This window comes from Bicyclus anynana, chromosome 6 (genome assembly GCF_947172395.1).
Source record: "Bicyclus anynana chromosome 6, ilBicAnyn1.1, whole genome shotgun sequence".
In the NCBI taxonomy this organism is placed as follows: Eukaryota; Metazoa; Arthropoda; class Insecta; order Lepidoptera; family Nymphalidae; genus Bicyclus; species Bicyclus anynana.
In genome coordinates, this window is record NC_069088.1 from 13,477,872 (window position 1) to 13,503,444 (window position 25,573).

At 37.2% G+C, this 25,573-nt stretch overlaps 1 protein-coding gene across 1 annotated transcript; it reads right to left on the bottom strand.

The window, feature by feature from the left end:
• Positions 1-8,707: 8,707 nt before the first annotated feature.
• Positions 8,708-23,127, bottom strand: LOC112055384 (lipopolysaccharide-induced tumor necrosis factor-alpha factor homolog). Its single transcript, XM_024095466.2, has 3 exons — positions 22,963-23,127; positions 16,868-17,006; positions 8,708-12,248 (listed from the first exon to the last, which is right to left on the bottom strand). Exons 2-3 carry the CDS (start codon positions 16,999-17,001, stop codon positions 12,146-12,148), a joined length of 237 nt encoding a protein of 78 aa, XP_023951234.1. The 5' UTR covers positions 17,002-17,006; positions 22,963-23,127; the 3' UTR covers positions 8,708-12,145.
• Between the last annotated feature and the right edge of the window lie 2,446 nt (positions 23,128-25,573).

The following is a 25,573-nucleotide window of genomic DNA, read 5'->3' on the forward strand; positions in this document are numbered from 1 at the left end:
TATGTGACTTCGATTTAAATGACCTGGGCCTGTGGCAAGTCGATTCTCTTTCTACAAACGTTTCGAAAATTAAAAAAATGTGTGAAAAATTACTGTCACCTTCGACAGGTCACGTGATCAAATTGTCGATCGGATCTGTCATTCCCATACACTTTGTTAGTGTTCGAAGCGTTAGCGTTTGTAGAAAGAGAGTCTACGTGCCACATGGCTACAAGCCTGGAGTCCTGGATCGGGCTATGAAATAGTCTTCCATTTTCGAAAAAAATCGTAGTAGCTACCCGAATTTACCAAAATTCGGGTAGCTACTACGATTTTTTCGAGCTTAGACTCGCGTACCTCAAAGAGCACGTTACGCCGTCCCAATCAATATCTCTAGCATATATTCTGATAGTGTTATGTTACAAAGTAAAACATTATCACTATAAAACCTCCTTATTTTGGCTTTATTTTCAATATGTTTGAGTATCTCAGAATACACACACAAACACACACATAATTGGTGTGCTCAAAAATAATATATTGCTCCAGCTTTTTTGTTAGTTACAAGATGATTATTTACATTATATCAATGTTTTGTACCATCAAATCACCTAGCAATAAAAAACAAATGGTAAGATTACATATCGCACATAAAAAAAAAAAGAAAAAGTTTCATAAGGCAGCCTTTACAATTATATCCTATTGTATGACTTTCCTCTACAATTTGTATGTTCATAATAACAGACTATTTTATAAGTGCATTTTAGTTAAACTTACCCGCAATTGCATTTAAACATTTTATTAGCTCTTGTAATTAATAACCACACTATCAATTTCCACTGGAAAATACTGTGTGACCTAAAGTTGCTTCTCCACCTAGTCTGGTCTTAAACAGTTCATTCATCTAAGAATAATATTATGACCATGTAGTTCAGTTATATATTTTGAAAATGTGAAAAATTGCCGTTTAAATCGCTTTTAAGGAAAAGCTTTCAGGGTCTGAATTGTCCAGGTGCATCCTATAGGTCCAGCCTGTTTGTCGGTCTGTCTGTTCACGATAAACTTCAAAACTACATAACGGATTTGCTTGCAAATTTTATCAAGAAATAGAGTGTTTCATGAGGAAAGCTGTACTTACATTATTTGTCGTCAAGGATTTGTTTAATTGAACTACTGTGATAATTGTTGAAAGTCGGAAATTGTTGAAAATCGGAAAATTCAAGCTACTTGGGAGCTTACATTGAATATTTTTTGTAAACTTTGTAAATAAGTATGACCAAATGGTCATAATAAAGACCGGATAGTGGAAATGCACCTCAACACGTACCTAATAATCGATAATTATGTGCCAAGTGCATTTCAAATTATGCCTAAAAGCGTAGGTCAATACATGAGCGTATTGACGAGCTAATACGTACTTTGTGTGTAGCTAAATACGCACTCCGAGCCAAATGGCTAGTAATTATCCCGATCGGCTCGTACTGATGACTTGTTGAACATAGCCATTGTTTATATATTACCGAATTTGCTTCCATTCAAGCTACGAGTATATACCTGTTATATACCTATTACCTTGTAATGTTATATGTTTGGCTCCATTGATACTGAAGCTAACAATGGCACTATTATATATACACTATATATACTATATACACTCTGGTGTATCTTTAACGTACTTTCTGAGGTACGTTCAGCCATTTATACAGCATTGTGTGCAAAAATTGTAACAACAACCCGCACCTGCCGTACTTCCCACCCACATAATGTTGCTAGTTCATTACGCTGTTAAAATTTTCCCTATTTTATAGTAAAAGTTTGAGGCAAAATAGTAAATGATTAAGTGTCTATTCCTTTTTCTGATATATACTGCAGTTGCAGATGCAGTTATATGTACTAGTTGTGCTCCACGGTTTACGGCGTGGATTCCGTAAAAATAGCGAAATCAATGTCAAGACAGAACTTAGACTGTACTCTATCTGTTGATTAACTGTTTTTGTGTTTTTTTAATTGTATTTCTATGTCAAAAACTGCGGATGATTTCAATCGATTAAGACACGTCATCCAAAACTATCATTCTTCATGTGAAAGAAAAGTATTTATTTCCGGTTGAAATATTCAATATAATATAACAAAGTAATAAAATATATTCGACAGTAATTCGAGTTAATTGTTTATTTTCTGATAATGTTATCAAATATTGGTTTAACTTATGTTATATCTGAAGTGTTTAGTGAGAAAATGTGTACTAAAAAGATAAAACTATTTTCAGTTATTAATAATAATTATGACAAGTATCAATAAATACCAATTTTTAACTTCACCTTCCTTTTATATACTAAGCATATAAAAGTAAAGTGGATCATCACCATCATCATATGAGCCGATGGACATCCAGTGCAAGACATAGGCCTTTTGTAGGGACTTCCAAACATCATGATCCTAAGCCGCCAGCATCCAGCGCCTCCCTGCAACCCGCTTGATGTCTTCGGTTCACCTAGTGGGGGATCGATCAACACTGCGCTTTCCGGTGCGGGGCCGCCATTCCAGCACCATGGGGCCCGAACGTCCATCGGTTCTTCGAACTATGTGGCCTGCCCATTGCCACTTCATCTTTGCGACTCGCTGAGCTATGTCAGTAACTTTGGTTCGTCTGCGGATCTCCTCATTTCTGATTCGATCACGCACGATAAGTTGCATTAACGACATGTAAATCTGCTAGAATTTCGGATAAACAATTATGATCAATGGCAATCAATTATTTTTATAAAACCAACTTAAATCATAATCAAAAATCCTGTATTGATCTAGCGGTTAACCTATTTAACTAGTGCAAAAGTTCCGGATTCAAAACCGCAGGCGGTGAATTTTTCTGCATACATTTTTAATATGGTAGACTAACTGGCCCGCTGAACTTCGTACTACTAATTTAAATGAACTAATCATAAATACAAAGTTACTAATGTAAATAATTTCGAATACACTTCAACTATAGATAGTTCTAAGTAAGTACGAATATGTATCGTGATGGCCCAGTGGATATAACCTCTGTCTTCGATTCGTAGGGTGTAGGTTCAAATCCAGTCCGGGGCATGCACCTCCAACTTTTCAATTATGTGCATTTTATGAAATTAAATATCACGTGTCTCAAACGGTGAAGGAATAACATCGTGACAAAATCTGCATATCTGATTATTTTCTTAATTCTCTACGTGTGAGAAGTCTGCCAATCCGCATTATGCCAGTTTGGTGGACTATTGGCCTAACCCCTGTCATTCTGAGACATTCGTGCTCAACAGTAAGCCGAAAATGGATTGCTAATGATAATGATAGATAGTTCCCTATTCGGTTATCATGTCGCCATTCACGTAGCGTTCTGCGCGATGCTAGAAATAGAAAACAATTACTCATAATTGGTAATAATAATAATAAAATTGGTATTTAAGACTTCGACTTTACGACCATGAGTAACTTAAGGCGAGAATCGGAGTCAAGTACCGCTCCTTAGTCAGAGATCTCTAACTCCTTCAACTCACATTAGACTAGCATAGTGGAGCAAGATTCATGTACTTAGAGATCTTACTATCTCTATTATACTTATACCTACTCTCATACATACGGTACGTGGTTGTCTCATTTCACTTTGACCACCGTTCATTGACCCTGTTTTGTAAGTAGTTTTAAGATTTTCTCTATTCTTCTAGGTTAGAGCATAGTACAAATTAAAAAAAATTGAGTCATAAGCGGCCGTATCTTTTTACTTAGAAATTACTATTAATTAATTTAATAAGTTCACTTGGGAATTTTATTTTTGGCAGCTTTAAGGGACGAACCTGCCCCTGTAGCCAAGTGGCACGTCTATTTTCTTTCTACGATCGCTAACGCTTCGATAATTAGAAAAATCTATGGGAATGACAGATCTTGATCACGTGACCTGTCGATTATTCCCGTACATTTTTCTAGTTTTCGAAGCGTTAGCGATCAAACATTTAGATGTAGATAGAAAATCAAACATTTGGCTACAGGGGCTGAAGACCTGAATAAACCTATAGTTTTTGTTTGAGCTTCGCAAGATAAAGGATCTTGACATACAGATGAACAATAATGTGATCCTACAAAGGTTCCGTTTTTTCCTGAACTATTTTGCAACCACAAAAAGAGCTTCCTAGTTTAATTTACCAGTTTCATCAAGTATTCTAGCTCGGATAGCATACAATGCACGCCGCATTGTACGCCGGCCGCAAGTCAGATTGATTGGGAACTATTGATTGGAATGGAGTAATAATCTCGGCGAGAGTTAGTTGCAACATGCACGAGCTCAATTTAGCAAATAGTTGCAAAAATACCAGCCTGGTTTGCAGACTGCTTCGTAAACATTTCGCTCTGATGTTTCTACTATTAAAGGCTCGCAGAAGGTTTTTAACTAGGGTCATGTGTTATAAAATGTACAAAATAGTAAATTCCTTCTTTAGGTTAGTAATGACTCCTCAGGGTAGACAGTGTATTTTTGCGTCTCTGAAATGACAGTGTATTTTATGCGTCTGAGTAGATATCCATAATCAGGTATGCAACCTGATTATGGATATTTACTCGTATATAATTGTCTAGATATTATCCCGCGGCAGGTTTCGATTTCTGGGAGAAAATTATCCTATGTCCGTTTCTTAGTTGTAATCTCTATCTTATATACAACCTTCGCCAACTTTGGTTTAGTAGGCTGTGGCTAAGCCTAAATAGGCTAAACAAAGATATATTATTATTATAAAAGCAAAACACCACTTTCGTTTTTATAATATTAGCATGATAATGTTTTTGGATGTAAAAAGGTTTACTCCACAGGTCCAGCCGTGTACCTATTATAATAACAGGCAATGGTTTTACGCTTGTTTTTCATAAACGAACTTTGAGATGACGCATTTACACAAAATTTAATAAAAATGGAATACTTTCGAATGTCTAAGCTTTTCAATAAAGACAGATAAACGAACTTTACGTTGACGCGTTTATACAAAACTTAAATATGGAATACTTTCGAAAGTCTAAACTTTTCAGATTTAAACAGCCTACCAAATCTCGACCCAGAAAACTTATTCCTCCATGATTGTTAATGCTAATGAGAAGCATTACTGTGTTACAAACAGAAAGGTTACTGCAAAAAGGTTATTAACGTGCTGTTCAAGGCACGAACGAAACACCAAATTTCTTGAAAAAAGAAAGGCTCTTAACATAATGATACTGATATTATATAACTTTGTTTCATTAATACCAATTTACCGCACATAATAGCAGCCAAGGTAAAGTACCTGACTTACACCATCATGTAATTTATCATTCATTATCAGATACGAATGTGCAATCAATAAGCACTTGAAGCCGCAATTTACCCCCATTCAATCGCTCATGACGCCTAATGCGGTAATCAATTCCATATCGTGTACATCCTTTAGAGCAACGTCTAGGACTTGGTAAATGATTTCCATAGCTATTGCTCAGTCGGTGCATAGCTGTTATGCATTCTGCCTTTGAACCGACCATAATTTAATTGGAGCGTCTCGCATCCAAGCAGATCCAAGTTTCGGAGTTCGCCGTCGATGGACAAACTTTATCACTAACCTACTTACACGACAAGGGTGCCGTGCATGTATTGTGTACTTTATTGGTAACTGGTTATCGTATCTAACATCGTCTGAGTTTTGCTATCGTGAGCCTTTAAAATGAGCTTGTCGTGAGCCTTTAAAATATATGTCGGCCTCCGTGGCGCAGTGGTATGCGCGGTAGATTTACAAAACGGAGGTCCTGGGTTCGATCCCCGGCTGGGCAGATTGAGATTTTCTTAATTAGTCCAGGTCTGGCTGAGAGGCTTCGGCCGTGGCTAGTTACCACCCTACCGGCAAAGACGTACTGCCAAGCAATTTAGCGTTCCGATACGATGCCGTGTAGAACCCGAAAGGGGTGTGGATTTTCATCCTCCTACTAACAAGTTAGCCCGCTTCCATCTTAGACTGCATCATCACTTACCATCAGGTGAGATTGTAGTCAAGGGCTAACTTGTAAAGAATTAAAAAAATATAATAATGATTTATTTATTTTGCTATCCTCCGCAAAAGCCGACGAACCCATGCCACCGTCGCATGGGTTCGTCGACAAAATACTCTCTACGTACGTTTCACCCTGACAACGGAGCATCTTCAGGAGATGTTGGCTCTACAACGTGCAATTGCAAAGACAGTGATGACAACTTCCGCAAAGTAACGCCTGCTTCTATCCAATAGCCTTTAAAATACAGAAGACGCTCTCGTAATTATTTTCCGAGTTACTCTTTGTATCATACGTAGACGCGTAGTAAGCTTAGTTACGTACCTCTCGTATGTATCATACAAAATACATAAACCGTAGTTCCCGGCGCCATCGTCGCACCGCATGACTGATGTTTTTTATGCGTTTTCCTTTCCGTTTATTGCGCCTCGGTGTTGCCATGCCGCTGTTGTATCACATTCCTTCACGTTTTATGTGAATCTTCGTAGTGAACGGTTCGAATGCAGTAAAGTCACGCAAAGACAGTGTGTAGCGAATAAAATGTTACCAACAACTGATTTAGGTCAGAGCGAAACATATAAAGATCCTAAAGCAGGAGTTGGAAACATTTGATTATAACTAACACCATAACCTAGTCGTACCTATAAATATGTCACAACTACCAAGTATACTTATGGCGCTTATGGTATAACAAGGTTTCGACAGCATAGTGAGTTATATTTATAAACTCCTTGTAAAATACTCAGAAGCCGATTATGATTTTTCGATCACAATCGACTCGACGTGTCGAATCGACGAATGTTTAACCACAACGTGTACCACAACTATACTCTATTTAACCGACTTCCAAAAAGAGGTTCTGTGTTCAGATATATATGTATCCACACGTCCACACTGACAAATAAAGTGTAAGACGAGAAGACGTACCTTTAGCTGTTGACGTCATCATCATTATTATCAACCCATATTCGGGTCACTGCTGAGCACGAGTCTCCTCTCAGTATGAGAGGAGTAAGGCGAATAGTCTACCACGCTGGCACAATGCGGATTGGAGGACTTCACACGTAAAGAATTAAGAAAATTCTCGGGTATGCAGGATTCCTAACGATGTTTTTCCTTCACGGTTTGAGACACGTGTTATTTACTGGCTTAAAATACACATAACTGAAAAGTTGGCGTTGCATGCCTCAGATCGGATACGAATCTTCGCCCTCCGGAACTGGAGGCAGAGGTCATATTCACTTGTCTATCACGGCTTGCACGCTGTTGACGTAACCTGTTGTAAAGTTAAGATCATAGTGGAGATTATTCTGACTATTTAATTAAAGCTTCTATAGCTATAGGAGATTATTCTGTCTTAAAGCTTCTATAGCTGTATTACTATAGTGTATAAGTGGTAATGGGCGAGGCACATAGTTCGAAGAGCCGATAACGTTGGGGTCCCAAAGTGCTGGAATAGTGACCCCGCACTCAATAACGCAGGCAGGGCAGCTCAGTATCGTGATGTTTGGAAGTCCCTACAAAATGCCTATATGTTCTGCAGTGGACGTCCATCGCTATGATGATGATGATGATGATATTATCACCGTAATTCTGATTTAAAAATCAGAATATTCCTTTTCTGCTTTAAGAAATCCCGCTTTTACCTTCGTATCATCGCTATTCACCATGCATGTCTATTGTTTTATGCGTTCGCCTTTATGTTTACCGTTTATTGCTCTTCGCTATTGTCGGGTTATATCACATACGTTCAGCTTTTATGTGAAACTCCTTCATGAAAATGTGTTTATCGTAAAGAAACACGAGAATGCGGACAAATAGATAGCTTCTCTGTGCGGTATTTTCACACAGTGTTTACTTTTAAAGAGCGAAGAAATTGTTTGCGGAAAATCTGGTGTTATTCATTTTTATATGAATTTATTACCTGATGTCAGTTATCCTTATCTTATTTGTATGTTGTAAAATTAGTAATTATGAGCTCATCCAATCGCACAAGTCAATTTTTTACTGGATTAAAGCGAGATTTTACCTTGTTGTCATCTATCTGACATTTATTTATAGACCAAGATCCTAGAGAGAGCTTATTTTCGCAAAAATGAAACCTTAGGTTTTCAGTAGCAGTTGTAAGTAACAGGTGAGAAAAGTAACATGGCTGAGAATATTTTGAAGGACATTATTTTTAAGCTGTATTAAAGGTGTCAGATAATTTTCATTGGCCAGTACTTATGTCCAGACACTTTAAGGCTCCACTAAAAATAACCCTTAGAACAGATGTTATGCGATGTAAGCCGATTTTAATTAATCTTTTTTTGTTTGAAAGGGTATATTTCTGAAGTAGTCCCACTGTCCTAATTTCAGAACCTGATGCTGGGATTCTGGACAATCCAGGGGAACTTTAAAAACTATCGTAGCGACGACTAGTGCGTTAGTCTAGTAAGACGCATTGCAGCGATGCTTCCTTTTTTTTCGTGTAGTTGTAAGTTGTCCTATTTATTCTTTAAGATAACCAGGTTGTAGAGTCAAATATCACCCCTAAACCTGCAAGACCACATTGGAGCGTGGTGGATCGAAACTCCAAGTCCCGTCGCGTTTATAGATATTTTAGAATTTTTATATGCACCATGCTCTGCAACGGACTTTTAATTAAAACAGGTTAATACTGGATAGCGGAAGAATTAAAAATAAAAAGATAAAATGACTGAAATAGCGATTTATTTTATATTAAATGCTTAACAAAATACTAGCACACTAACCTAAATAACGTTTATCTTAAGTAAATGCAGTATAGCATTGAATTACTGGAAATTCACACGATTACAAATCGAAATAGAAATATAGATAATAACGACAAATGTAAATGATTGCAAATCTTTCCATCTTCATAAGGCTTCTTATAATATTGTAACAAAAATATGACTATATTATGCTCGTACTATATTATTACTATATATATTATTCAGGGGAAAGACATTATTACGAGAGCCACAAAGTGGGTAAATATGAGTAATTCCAATAATAAGAATCAGACACAAAAACTTTGTTGACTCATCTTACTTCCAAACTATTTAGACAAATCACGAATGTATAATATTGGTAATAATAAAGTACAGGTAGGACCATTTATATTTGATTAGAAACTAAAAACTGATTTATTTATCTTTCGCAACAGGTAGATTTGCAATCATCACATATTCGTATTAGTTGATAAATATCTATAAGCAAATTTACTCATAGCTTCACACTTTATAACGCGCGTAAAGTTGGAAAGTACTTTTTTATGAAAATAAACAACAATTATTAATTTTAAATAACATTCGTAATAATAACTTAGATTATACAGGAAGAAAATTTTTTTAGTGCGGATATTTTTATATTTTGTACATAAACAAAATTTAATGATCACGTATTTTTTCTTTTTTTTTTTAACTCAAAAATAACAAAATTATCGTTAGCTAAAGTTATTTACTTTTGAACAGAATTTTAGGGTCACCCTATTGTGCGTTTATTTTATTTTCGTTTGATACCTAAAGGACGTCACCAGATCACTTTTAAGCTGAATATATCTTGTTTAGTAATAATATGTACATTATTTTGTTATTTTAGAGACATAAATTAAAAAAAAAAATTACATAATATGTATCGAACTGTTTGTAGATTTATATTCTATTAATGATACAGAACCACGAAAAAAAATATCCGCACTAAAGACCGAATCACCCTGTATTTAAATAATCTAAGAATAATTACAATAAAAATGAACGACAAACGAAATGCAATTTTTGAACGTAGGGCCCTATTTTTCATACGAATTTTGTATTAATTGGTATATTTAGGACTGAATTTTGATAATAATTCAAATGCAATTCGTAAATATTGGGCCTATAGGAATAACCAAATTCTTAAATTGAATAATAATAATCATACCAAAATTTTAAATTGTGTAATTACACTTTACATTTATAATACATAAATAAGTAAAAAATAATTAATATTTAATATTATTAAATAATCTTTACAGTTTAACAATTTTAAAATTAACTATAAAAGGATAATATTTATCAACAATATTAAACTCTTATAACTGCAAATCTGATCTGAAATCCAGAGATAACGAAAGAACGCAACGACAAATAATATTCAACATGGTAATACAGATAAGTAGTTAAATATATATCTATATATAAAATCTATTGGTAGACTTGGATAATGATATACGTAAAATTTAAAAGTGAAATTAAGAAATTACAAGCAATATATTTTTTGCTATAAGCAATTTTTGTTCAATTATAATTATTTAGTAATAAGACAGGTTTTTTTAATTGCTTTTGTGCACTGATCCGAGATTCTAATATGAATACGAATGGAGTACTTCTTCTTATTTTTTAGTTATTTGCAATGCACTAAATTCACCAATTTTGGTCTATTACAAAATGTGTGTACCTATAAAAATTAAAATTACAGAAGAGGTCAATAGACACATTTTTAAAAATTATCTTATTAGATTTTGTTATTGTAAACTGAGTTATCAGTTCTTTTCTAAGTAATAAGTAAATATACTTTCAATATTTACTTTGGCCTATAATATGTACTCTGTTTCTTTTTAGCTATTGAATGTTGTAGTTTGCACATCATCATCATCATCATCATTTCAGCCGATGGACGTCCACTGCTGGACATAGGCCTCTTGCATGGACCTCCAAGCATAACGATCTCGAGCCGCCAGCATCCAGCGGTTTCCTGCAATCCGCTTGATGTCCTCTGTCCACCTAGTGGGGGGTCGACCAACACTGCGCTTTCCGGTGCGGGGTCGCCATTCCAACACCTTGGGACCCCAACGTCCATCGGCTCTTCGAACTATGTGGCCTGCCCATTGCCACTTCAGCTTCGCGACTCGCTGAGCTATGTCGGTGACTTTGGTTCGTCTGCGGATCTCCTCATTTCTGATTCGATCCCGCAGAGAAACTCCAAGCATAGATCGCTCCATCGCCCGCTGAGTGATTTTGAGCCTTCTAATGAGGCCCATAGTTAGCGACCAAGTTTCGGATCCGTATGTCATCACTGGCAACACGCACTGTTCGAAGACTTTCGTCTTCAGGCACTGAGGAATTTCGGACGAAAAGATGTCGCGGAGTTTCCCGAACGCGGCCCAGCCGAGCTGGATTCGGCGATTTACCTCTTTCTCGAAATTGGACCTTCCTAACTGGACTGTGTGTCCTAGGTATATATACTCGTCTACAATTTCGAGCGCAGAGTCCTCAACAATAACTGGGTGGAGCGTTACATGAGCATTAGACATGATCTTCGTCTTGCTCATGTTCATTTTTAGGCCCACACGTTGAGAAACTCTGCTGAGGTCGTTGAGCATGGTACTAAGGTCATCCAGAGTCTCTGCCATAATGACCACATCGTCGGCAAACCGTAGTTGAGTGATGTACTCACCATTGATGTTGATGCCAAATCCGTTCCAGTCCAGAAGCTTAAAGACGTCTTCCAAAGCGGCGGTAAATAGCTTCGGGGAGATCACATCTCCCTGTCGCACTGCTCGCTGCAATTGGATTGGTCTCGTAGTCTGATCCTGTATACGGACTGACATAGTGGCGCTTTCATACAAACACTTCAACACTTGGATGTACCTGTAGTCGATCCGGCATCTCTGCAAAGACCTTAGCACAGCCCAAGTTTCCACCGAATCGAAGGCTTTCTCATAGTCCACAAACGCTAAGCAAAGTGGCTGGTTATACTCTTCTAATATAATTAAATTCGGTTTATTTAAATGGACCCTGGTTATCACCGTGGTTCTTTATGCTCAAATTTTTTAAGTTTTGGTTAAATGTAATACATATTCACTTATTATATTATTAACATATGATAAGACACAGGAAATATTGTAAAACCATACCATTAACATTGTGGTGATAACAATAGATCTAAATTCATTTATATTTAGATTTTGACGGCCTCCGTCGCGCAGTGGTATGCGCGGTGGATTTACAAGAAGTTAGCCCGCTTCCATCTTAGATTGCATCATCACTTACCATCAGGTGAGATTGTAGTCAAGAGCTAACTTGTAAAGAATAAAAAAATATATAAAAATGTGTATTGATGTAAAATATTTTGTATATAAGACAACTTGCTATCCCTGGTACGTTCCGAGGTAGGCGTTACAACTAGGACAGTAGTGATCGGCGTTTTGGCAAGAATCCATGCAGTAAGGAATGCAAACACATGGCCAGCATCTGAAAAAAAAAACTCAAATAAGTGGATATTCTAAGATCAGTCTCTCCACATAGCAACTATACTAAAGCCATACTCAATGTGCACTGTTTACCAACACACAAATTAGAAATCTATACTAATATTATATATCTGAAGAGTTTGTTTGTTTGAACTCGCTAGTCTCAGGAACTACGGTCCGATTTGAAAAAAATATTTCAGTGTTAGATAGTCCATTTATCGTTATAGGCGTCAGCTAGGTAAGGTAGAAATTGTATAACTTATTTATTTTAAATTAAATATTGTTCTTTTGTAAAATGTTATTTAAAATGTATTAAATGTATCTAATTGTTCTCAACTAATTAATCAAATTTATTTTCATTAAATTATGAACAAATGTGTGAAACGACTAGCGATTTATACCCTCATTTTTTATTTGTTTGTTGGTAAACGGTTCACAATAAATATGTCAATAGTAAAGAGGGTACTTTTATTACAAACTGCCCAGGTAGGATTCATTTCAAATCAAGTAGCTTCGTCGTTGTACAAAAGTGTGTCAACTCATGAAGATAATTATGAAGTTTAGATTATGAAAAACGGCCAAAGCCTCCCACCAGCCAGACCTGGACCAATTAAGAAAACCACAATCGGCCCAACCCAGGACCTTCGTCTTGTAAATCCAGCGCACATGCCGCTGCGCTACGGAAGCCGATGAAATATACTCCTTAGATAAGTGGTAGCGAATTAAAGGGTATGGGCCATGGTGGCTTTGAAAGAGACCAGGTTGCCAAGGCTACGGGAAATTATGAAGAATTATGTTTCCAGTCGTCAGACCCTTAGCTTTTTGGCAACCTTTAGCTTACAACTCTCACAACGTAAAAAACCTTTAAAATTAAAAAAAATAACGGTGTTTTTTTAAGCAGTCACCTGTTAAATTATCAGCCGTCACAAAATAAGATCCATCGGTATGGCAGTCTCTCAGTCTATAGCTTAAGTAGCTCTTTATTATACTTATAAGATGTCTACCAATTAATTTTTTAAAGATTATAACAGATAGATAAAAAATAAAAAAAATATTTTAAAAATAAATCCGTATATACTTTTGTATGCATTTAGTTTTTAGATATAGCAATTATATTTATAAATAATACAATTATCAATACATTTTTATTAACAAATACCGTTACCTATTCAAAGAATTATTCAGGAATAAGGCGACAATATAAATGATATACCTACCTACTTTTCATGAATTTTATGAGTGTCGTATTAAAATATAGGAAGTGTTCGGAATTCAACAACCCTATCATAAACAAACATAAACAATAAATACTTAATGACTAATTAGGTATTATTTTGTAATACCTAACTTGTGGATGCTCTTCTACTATTTTTTTACTGAATATTGATAATATACGTATACAAATAGCGGCCCATAGGAAATGAGATAATTGCAAAAAAATCGATTATTGTCCTCTTCCTTATCGATAATAAAAATTTATTATTGTCCTTGTTAATTTTAATAGACGCGGACACCCTTTTTGTATGAGTTTGAGATTAATTTCAGAATACCAAAATAAAAGTTTTATACAAATATCCAGCTGGTTATTTTAAATTCATATAGCCTTAATCTATGTGTACTGTGCTTTAGATAAGTCCTTAATCCACGTGTTCATACGAGGTCATTTTGAATTAGAACAACCATTTTGCAAATAGTCGACACAAGTTGTTTTTCAAATACGCATGCCGCCTGCAGCCAGTAGCGACTAAAAATAAAAGTCTGTTGTTATAACAATTTGTGCCAATGGGAAATACATTGCGATGAAAAAAAACGTGTTTTATTCAATTTGAAATTACTGGTAGCTTCACGTGGGTGGTACTTAGGCGCAGTCTACACGGGTGTGAGAGTCGCAACGACTATTTTTCTATTGAGCCTGCTATACATTCTACGAGTGGCATGAGAAGTAGCGAGAAAAAGAGGAAGAGACGTAGTGCTGCAACGTTACTCGGTGATGTCGTGCTCCTTGCACCGTTCCATTTTGTCAACTTTTTGACCGCGAGTCAAACGACAAGTGCGGAGCGGTACGATTAGTTACGCGATTGGAGCAGTTTGTGGGCATCATCACGAGTTCACGACAGCACGAGGAGCAAAGCGAGGAGCACCGCAAGGAGCACCACAAGGAGCACCGCAAGGAGCACCGCAAGGAGCACCACAAATAGCACCGCAAGGAGCACCGCAAGGAGCACCGCAAGGAGCACCGCAAGGAGCACCGCAAGGAGCACCGCAAAGAGCACCGCAAGAGCATAGTGGCGGCCCTATATCGTCGGATAATCAACGGTACAACAATAATTTCGCCAGAGTATAATCGATAAAATAGTTAAAATGCATATTGTTATCCGAGATATGGCCAAATATATTTTTTGCTTCTTATTTGATGTCTGACAGAAATTCAGTGACAAAAAAGTAAGTGTTGTTTTTCCTCGCAATCTTTACTTTTTTTCTCTTCTTGATGCTTTATTGAAAATACGAAAAACAAAATGCCGCTTAGCAATATTTTTGGCTAGTAGATTTTATTGATATAATATATAGATTGGTACTATTCATACATAAAATGAAATTTTCTGTAATTTGCATATTTGTTGTACCTTCAATTTTCTATGATTCTTTCTTCCGTGTAGATGGACGGCGCCTAGCGTAATATTCGTATACCTACGTCACTTGGCACAATTGCGGCTTACATGTTAATGTAAACACTCACAAAGAATGATATATACAATACTATTGAAGGCGGTCGATTCGAGGTAGGTGGAAGTAAGGCGGGCATAAAAATAACCGACCAAGCGCGTTGCACTCGCTCACCGAGGGTTCTGTATATTGAATCTTTCACTGTGAAAGCACCGAATATTGATTTAAGGAAAAGATAAACTCGGTTGAGGCATAACATTGGAGCTTTTGTATTATATTGGGTACATAATATATACAAAATTGAAGTGATGAGTCATTCCTACAATTAGCGTTCCATACATATTTCCGTTTTACTAGAGTGCCGTTTCCCGTAATACAAATTTAATAGCTTTAATGTGTTTATTTGACTACAGTGAAGACTAAAGTAAAATTTTAATGTACGCGTAGGTATGTTTATCCAACGTAGCACCATAAACTACTGAACCGATTTTGATTAATGAAGTGTCCAATGGACTCGTTTATTACTTTAGCTACAAAGTACCATCTTCAGCATCCCTCTGATAATATCAAGTTTTGTGAGGATATGAATAAATTACGAAAAAAAGGAAGTATTGAACGAGAACTTAAAATAGCACACCAATATTCATCATCATCAGGTGCCGTCTTCAAACTGAAGTTTGGCGGTCAGTCGGAGAAAACTTTTTCGATCACTCGAAATATTTTGCAGCTGGCTGTAATTACTTGAACTACTTTATTGGTCCACTCCTTAATATCGTCCGCCCATTTACGTCGCTGTCGCCCTGGTACCTCTTTTCCGACTATCTTGCCATCTAAGATCAACCTAGGACACTGGTAGAGAGATCCTCTTTGCAGATGTCCGAAAAATACAACTTTCCGCCTCATTACAGTTGACATCAGCTCGCACTTAGAGTTTGCTCTCTCTAGCACTTGAGCCTTTGAGACAAAATGACACCAATCTATACTAATATTACAAAGTTGAAGAGTTTGTTTGCTTGTAGGTTTGATTGAACGCGCTAACCTCTACTTCTCCGATTCGAAAAATTCTTTCAGTGTTAGATAGCCCATTTATCGAGGATGGCTACAGGCCATATTATCCCCGTATTCCTACGGGAATGGGAACTACGCGAGTGAAACCGCGCGGCGTCAGCTAGTATTATATAATATTTTAGAGTAACACATGCGACTTTTAATCAAATTAGTTTATGTAAAACTTGCATATTTTTTTTACCGTAAATGATGTAGTCTCATTCAAAATATGTAGATGTCGAAATAGTATTTTTTTTAAACAAAGACATTTAAGAACGCTACACATTATGTTCATTTTATACAAACATAAAATTCTAAACAACATGCAACAGCGGTCGATAATTGACCATTGCGTGTTCTTTGTCAAGTAGAAAAATTATATACTTCTCATCAAAAAAAATCGAAACAGACCGTCTGAACAGTACTTGCGGACTGTTCCGATTTTTTTAATGAGAAGATAAAGTGAATATATATTTTTTTCTTTTACATTAGATTCGTAAGACTTCTTGTCAGTATTGATTTGTCCAAATAATACTATTAACAAGGGAGCCAAGCCTATAAGTCCACTCAAGCATGAGCGGAGACAATACCTACGTTGGTAATTATTTAATGATCACTTTTATTATTAACTTATTACTATTATTACTTTACTAAAAGAATAATGTATTTAGGAGCCCATACTATATTACTATTGTAATATAGTATGGGCCTAATAAGAAGGCTCAGAGTCACTCAGCGCGCATTAGGCGAGTAATGCTCGGAGTATCTCTGCATGATCGAATTAGAGAAAAGGAAATGCGCAGAAGATTTACAACTATCGACATAGATCAACAAAGCTGAAGTAACTATGGGGGCAGCGGGACGTCCGTCGTCTGATAATTATAATGATGATACGTAGGAGATACTTACAGGAATAAGCACAGAATCAATGCTATGATGTGTGTCTTTGTCGTAGACTTGTGATCCACTCTGGTGACCACGCTGGCTCTGCACGATGGGCAGATCAGGCTGGCAGGTTTCGGTCCAACTGCAGCGACGTTCATTTTTGCTAGAAAATAGACAATTCAAACATTGAATCTTATTATATCTAATCTTAATCTATACTTATAATAAAACTAAAGAGAGGTCAATTCTGTACATGAAATATATTTCGAAAATAGTAATTAGTGATCGATACTTATGCCAAAAATGGAATCAGTAAAATTTTAGTCTCTCTGTCTGTCTGTATGTTCGTTATAGAAACTAGGTACTCGGCGGATTTTAACGAAACTTGGTACAATTATTCTTCATACTGCTGGGCAGGTTATAGTATACTTTTCCTCACGCTACGATCAATAAGAGTAGAGGAGTGGAGGGAAATGTTGGAAAAAGGAAGAAGTTACTCCATTTTTACTCCATTTATACTACTGAATGGGCTGGATTAAAAAGGTCTAAGGGCGGACGAAGTCGCGGGCTGCCATTATTAATCTATACTAATCACACTATTATTATAAATTCGAAAGTTTTTGTGTGTGTGTGTGTAAGTATGTTTGTTCCTACTTTACGCTGCGGTTACTGAAGCTAATTGGCTGAAATTTGGAACGGAAATAGTGTTTACTCTGGATTTTCGGAAAATCTCGGAAAATCCACGGTTCCCGCGAGATTTGTAAAAAACGTATAGAAAGAGAATAATTTAAGAATATTAGGAGTGGGTACGACAATAGTACAACGGGGCGAGGATCGAACCACCACCCCTCGGTGGTGAGCCCGACCACTTTACTGTTGAGCTATTGAGATCATATCATTATTATTAGAACACAGACCGTGTTATAGACCGAGAGCATGCGACAGCCAGGCATACCTCATTTAATGAAGAAGAAGCAGAAGAAGAAGGAAAAACAGAAAAAAAAAGAAAAGAAAACAGCTGAAAGTTTTACGACGACTTAGGTAGTGGCTTTATAAGGTAACAATTTTCGAAGTATACCATGAGAAACCATGTAACCATCTACAAACTCTTAATAGTTTTGGGGCAAACTTTCGCTAGATACCTGAAAGTTTGATCAGCCCCTGCTATGTCTACCTAATACATCCAGTTATTGGAAGAATAAAATAAATTTATTCATCCGGTTGCAACAGTTAAATATGAATTGTAGGTAAAAATTACGTAATTAAATTCATATGGTTACTGGGAAAGTAAAACTAATTAATTTTTCAGCTTCAGCGTATATCTAAATACCTACTTACATATGTAGGCGGTCGAAATTAAAAACTTCCTTTGTTTAATTAGGTTAAAATTTTGCATTATGGCTTAACTGAGGTGATATCACCACTTTTAAACGCATGATTAGGTTCAAGGCTGTCTATACTTACATAGGAAATACACATTGTTTGCACGTGAATATTTATGACTAGCTCTCGCGACTCCGTTCTCGCTTTTTATCCGACTACAAAAATAATAGGTTGTAAGTTTGTTTCAAGTTTGTTACTTCATAACGTCAAAAACGCTGTCGTCCATTTTGTGACGTCACAATGTTACTTGATGTCATTAAAGAATTAAACGTCAAACTACATGTCCAATTTTTAGCTTTTCTCAGTCTTGTTAGTAGACGGTTTAGTGTTTACAGGTTTATGTGATAGCATTTAGACTCGTATTGTCAAAAATAAATATTTAAAAAAATGGGACCACCCTGGAAGTATACCAAAAAAAAATTACGGAAATATCGCTGAACATACTTAAAAAAAATACTTACAGCCGAACGTAGAACCGTTTTTGGAAGTAGGCTTATAATAGAAATTTTCATGTATTCATGTCTCAAATTGTTGTATTGGTAGGTACTTTACCATTTGTATTGGTATTTTTTTTTTGGTATTATTAGTAGGTGCGTAAGCTGACAAACTTTCAGCCTTTCAGCATTAAACGAGGTAAGTCTGGCTATAGCAGATTTTTAGTCCATTATATTAGATGAGTCATCTGCATGTCCCGTCAAATATATTATTAGTACTAAGCCCGGGCTATGTACCAAACATCCATTACCTATCAAAAATGTTCCAAAAATTGTTCGGCGTTACGAAACCGTCTTCAAGTAGATGACGTCACAACCGACCTTGATATTTAATTTCGTTCCTCTGATAATACTCCGAAAAAACTCATATAATAGATTTCTGTATAGCTTCATCTGGTACGTTCAGTAAATAATCATTCTCAGCCTATTTAAATGACCTAATACAGGCCTCCTTCATCATATCATCATCATCATCATATCAGCCGATGGACGTCCACTGCAGGACATAGACCTTTTGTAGGGACTTCCAAACATCACGATACTGAGCCACCTGCATCCAGCGAATCCCTGTGACTCGCTTGATGTTGTCAGTCCACCTGGTGGGGGGTCGACCAACATAGCGCTTACTAGAGCAGGGTCCCCATTCCAGCACTTTGGGACCCCACCGTGCTGTAACCCAACCCTTCTTGTACGAGTATAAGAGAAAATATTATATAGTTCTTAGACCCACCACGCTGATCCAATGAGGATTGGCGGGCTTAAAGTGATGAAAATCATCATCATTAACAACGGACATCCACTGCTGGACATAGGCCTTTTGCATGGACCTCCAAACACCACGGTCTGGAGTCGCCATCATCCAGCGGCTTCCTGCAACCCGCTGCATGTCCTTGGTCCATTCAGTGCGGGGTCAACTACCACGCTGAGTAGGGTATTGATTTTGATTTACTCATATTATTTAACGACCACTATCTGATGTTAATGATTAAGACCAGGACCGACGGCTAGTGCTCTCCGAAGCACAGGGGTGTAATACCAACTTTCCCTCAGCTAGGCTGAACCGGAACTGAAATCTAGAACCTCGAGATACGAAGCCGTATAGACTAACCCCTAGAACAACACAGTAAATAGCTTAAGCGAAATCGACCTCAAATGTATGTGGTATCGCTAAGAATTGCAAAGAAGTTGTAAATTAATTCAAGGCCCTTTCTAAATGTGCGATAATATTTAAAAATTTCAATAGGGTAGTAGACTCAGATCAAAAATAATTAAAAAATCATGTATTTTTAATATTTTCCAAATGTTAAAAACGCTGTCAAATGTCAAGTGTTGTCCATTTTGTGACGTCAAAATATTACTGTAGGAACCCCGCACTAGTAAGCGCAGTGTTGGCCGACCCCCCACCAGGTAGACTGACGATATCAAGCGAGTTGCAGGTATTCGCTGGATGCAGGTGGCTCAGTTTCGTGATGTTTGGAAGTCCCTACAAAAGGCCTATGACTTGCAGTGGACGTCCATCGGCTGATAAGATGGGTACTAAACGTCAAACTAATTGTTAACAAATCTTTTTGTCAAACGCTCCGTTTGTAAGGGATTCGTTATAGTGACGTCATGAAACAGTTGAAATGAACTATCATGGCCGACAGGTATTATTTTCTACTACTAGATTTAAAAAAAAATCAACTAGGTACTTTTTTTTTAATTAGCCAATTGTTGAATTACAGTCAGGATGACTAATTAACTAGCAGACGCTCTGCGGTTTAACCCGCGTAATTCTCGTTCCCGTAAGAATATGAGGATAAAATGTAGCCCATGACACTCACAACTAATGTGGCTTTCAAGTGATAAAAGAATTTTCAAAATCGGTTTAGTAGATCCAGAGAATATCCTCTACAACACCACGAACTTTACCTCATTATAATTACATCGGAAACCACAACTTTTCCTGTTGTAATTTGGTGAAGGTGCTAGTACATCCCCGGGTAAGTTCTGTCACAAGAACTACTACTAAAAGCATTCCAGTATGATACCGTGCATAAACCAATTGCCAATAAGAATTAAAGACAGTAGAGACCGACACCCAAAAAAACTAACATCTTCCGTTTATGCTGTTGTTTCGATTGCATCATCACTTAACATTAGGTGAGATCACAGTTAAGCGCTAACTTATCGTTAAAAATAACTAAGTAAACTGTATAAAATATGTATCATTTATCTAGATTAAAATCAAAACTGACATTTTACTCACTACCTACAATTCTTATTACTACATCACCTAAATAACATAAAGTTGAAAATTGTAAGAAGATCCCGAAGGTCATGAAATTATTAATTACACTGTCGATCAAGTCATCAATATTCTCTTTTAGTGCGCTTTCATTCGAGACCCCACTCGAGTATATTTGCAGACATTCGGTTATTCTTCCCCACTTTCACATCCCACAACTTTTAAACGGCTCAACCGATTTTAAACAAACATGAGTGTTCGTAGACGTGTTTGATGAAAATCGGTGTTCACGCGCGAGGGGCGCGGTCAATAGGAGCTGCGGGTCATTCTGTGCCGGTACCGGGAGGCGACCGGCACATTCAACATCCAAATATTCCGACTACCGTACTACTTTTCCACCAAATTTAACGCCAATTTAGTATATTTGTACTGTAATGATCATGTAAATAAAGACATGAAGAAATAAAGTGAATTTTAAGTGTTTTCCTTAACAATCGGTTATATCGGGTATCCACAGACAGACAGACAGATACGTCAAACTTATAAGACCCCTCATTTTGCGTCGGGGGTCGAAAACTACCAGAATTTCAGACAACAACAACTGTCAGAATTTTAGCTTCGGTCAAATTGTATGAATCTTCAAGATTTACATTTAGAAGGCTAAAGAGGAGAATAAAAACTAGTACCTCATTACATTAAAAAACACGCAGACCTTGAATAGTCATTCAACTCAGCTGTAATGTTTGACGGCCTCCGTGGCGCAGTGGTATGCGCGGTGGATTTACAAAAACGGAGGTCCTGGGTTCGATCCCCGGCTGGGCAGATTGAGATTTTCTTAATTTGTCCAGGTCTGATTGGTGGGAGGCTTCGGCTGTGGCTAGTTACCACCCTACCGGCAAAAACGTACCGCCAAGCGATTTAGCGTTCCGGTACGATGCCGTGTAGAAACCGAAAGGGGTGTGGATTTTCATCCTCCTCCTAACAAGTTAGCCCGCTTCCATCTTAGACTGCGTCACTGCTTGTCTTATCTCAACTAAATGGAAGAGACGATGCAATTTAAAATATCCGTTGAATATAAAAAATAGGTTCATGCTACCTTGCAGGCGTCTCAGACTTTTAAAAAATAGGTATAATCTGAAAAGGGTCCAGGTCGGGCTGGTGGGAGGCTTCGGCCATGGCTAGTTACCACCCTACCAGCAAAGACGTACCGCCAAGCGATTTAGCGTTCCGGTACGATGTCGTGTAGAAATTGAAAAAGGGGTGTGGATTTTCATTCTCCTTCTAACAAGTTAGCCCGCTACCATCTTAGACTGCATCATCACTTACCATCAGGTGAGATTGCAGTCAAGGGCTAACTTGTAAAGAATAAAAAAATAAAACTAAATAACTAATATTAATTACTATATTATGCGAACCTACTCGAATATCGCCTTGGAACTGGAGCACTTAATCTATAAAAGGCTTCTGATTAAGTGTTTGTTCTCGTAGAACTCTAGAAGGACGTCAGGAGACGGAACGTGTCGGACGCAAAAAGACGTTGAATCCAATGGGACGCATGAAGCGTTCCGGTACGATGCCGTGTAGAAACCGAAAGGGGTGTGGATTTTCATCCTCCTCCTAACAAGTTAGCCCGCTTCCATCTTAGACTGCGTCATCACTTATTATCAGGTGAGATTGTAGTCAAGGGCTAACTTGTAAAGAATAAAAAAAAAAAAAAAAAAGAAGTAATGGCTGACAGTATTACCGGCAAAGCGACAAGAAACCCGTCATAATGTCATAATATTACGATAACCTCGATACGTCTACGTAAAAACAAAACAGGTGATTATACAGAAACAGCGATTGTTTACCGCGTTTCGAGAAAGTACAATAAGAACACACCACCTACGTATACAACGTAAGAATCAGTTCAAACAAAATTCCACACCACAACATGAAATTATTAACTTTTACTATCGCTACAATTAAAAGTAACTACTCTAAATAGTAATAAATATTAAAAAAAAAGTAATTACCTGTTTCGAGGTATAATTAAATTACTAAAATAAAAACACCAAACACAGAGTTAATTACCAACCGACTAAGCGACTACACTGAGAGAAAAGTAACAGGGAACTAAAAATATATGCGCTTAGCCTTCGGATCTAGGCGATGACAAGACTCGAGCACATACTGCACTACAATGATTAAAATAATGATATCGTAATTACTTAAGAGCCCTCAATAAACAATAAAAAGTATTTATCGGAATATTCATGACGCATAACTGGTAAATATTGTATTGCAAACTACTGTTTGTCTTATCTCAACTAAATGGAAGAGACGATGTAATTTAAAATATCCGTTGATATAAAAAATAGGTTCATGCTCCTTTGCAGGCTACTTAGACTTTTAGAAAATAGGTATAATCTCAAAAGGGCGGAGGGTGGTCAAAATTAGGTATCAAAATTAGGTGGTCAAAATTAGGTCCACCACGCAGTGGTATGCGTGGTGGATTTACAAAACAGGAGTTCCTGGGTTCGATCCCCGGCAGGGGCGATTGAAATTTTCTTTGGTCCAGGTGGGAGGCTTCGGCCGTGGCTAGTTACCATCCTACCAGCAAAGACGTACCGCCAAGCGATTTAGCGTTCCGGTACGATGTCGTGTAGAAACCGAAAAAGGGGTGTGGATTTTCATCCTCCTTGTAACAAGTTAGCCCGCTACCATCTTAGACTGCATCATCACTTACCATCAGGTGAGATTGCAGTCAAGGGCTAACTTGTAAAGAATTAAAAAATTAAACTAAATAACTAATATTAATTACTATATTATACGAACCTACTCGAATATCGCTTTGAAACTGGAGCACTTAATCTATCTAAGGCTTCCGATTGAGTGTTTGTACTCGTGGAACTCTAGAAGGACGTCAGGAGACGGAACGTGTCGGACGCAAACAGACGTTGAATCCAATGGGACGCATGAAGGTTGTGTAAGATCAGTCTACACCCCTGTGACCGTGGTCGAAATATGTCCAGGTAACGTAACAAATCGGGAATCTTCCTATGATCTAGCAGAAAAAAATGACAAACCACATTCAGAAGAGTAACGATATTACAACATGACCAGGAATACAAGAACCTTCGCCATTTTGCGGTGAATAAAGCAATTACTAATTTCTAGTACTAACATACTAACTAATCACGGGCTGTTGAAAAATAAATGTGGCGCCCCCAGGATTTTTGTTGCTAGTCAGGAAATAATTTTCGTTCCGTTTAAAAGTTGTATGTGTTCATTGTACCACTGTCAAGAAATGTTTTATTTAAATATTATGTAAATACATACCTTACACGTAAAGATGGCAAGCTCCAATTGATTCACTTCACCACCGATGATAATTTTAGACACACGTTTAGTATAGCTGAACTCACTGTTCTGTAGTAAATTGGAGACCGAAATGAAGTCACGAAAAAAATGTTATTCCCTAAATAACCTTGACGGCCGCGGCAGAGGTGTGGTCACTGGTCACTGCTCACTGACTGACAAATAACGCGAACGCAAAAGTCACATTAACCCAGAACTACAAGCCGTAAGGGTAAAGCCAGACAGAAGATGCCTTGCGACCGCGAATGTTGCCTCAAAACCTTGAATTCGATTCTCATTTTTTCACATGGATGTTATTGAGAACATTGCTTTAACCGCAACAGCTTAGTCACATTATTGTGTTTACTAGTCACTATTAACTAGTGCTTGAGTTGCTAGACGGCACTGACGGTACTCAGCGGAACGTTCTTTTTCAAACCGAAGGTAGTCTTCGAAGTAGTCAATCTTGACGTTTTAGAAGTGCTTGTAAACTAAACCTACTGGTTAGTAATGATAGAATTTTATATTATTTAAATTTTAGTAAGTAAAGCGGTACAACATTGAGCAATCCCGAGCATTAGGCATCCGAAGATAGCAATCGACCACCCTTTAGTGCCGCACATTGCAAGATTTTTTTTAATATAATAAAATGCCCGTCAGAAGGTAATCTACTTACTTATTATATTTTGTTTTAAAGACCGCATATTTTCAGAACTCTGATGTGTCTGTTGTGTGCTACAAATAAGTCCCGGTTGCCGCGAACTATCTCATGTAAGTATATAGGCCTGTAGCCATATGTCATGTCGATTCTCTTTCCACTAACGCTAACGCTTCGAAAACTAACAAAATGTACAGATCCAATCGACAACTTGGTCACCTGTCGATAGTGAATTCTCAAACATTTTTTAGTTTTCCTAGCGTTAGCGTTTGTAGAAAGAGAATCGACGTGCCACATGGCTAAAGCCCGTGGGTAGACATCGGATTGCACCAGGACATCGTTTTAACAAAGTAATCATCATCAGCCTATTATAATTACAGTGACAGTTTGTTTTAAATGGAATAAAATCGAGGTATAGCTCGCTACCTCGTGAACCACAAACGCGATATATTCACCAAAGAATATTTAGCCTGCTTTTACCCTAATGTTTGTAGCAAATGAATTGCTATACAATACAAAACAAATGTATAGTTTACTAGCTGACGCCCCGCGGTTTGACCTACGTAGTCCAGTGAGAATATGGGAATAAAATATAGCCTATGATAATCACGAATAACGTGGCTTCCTAA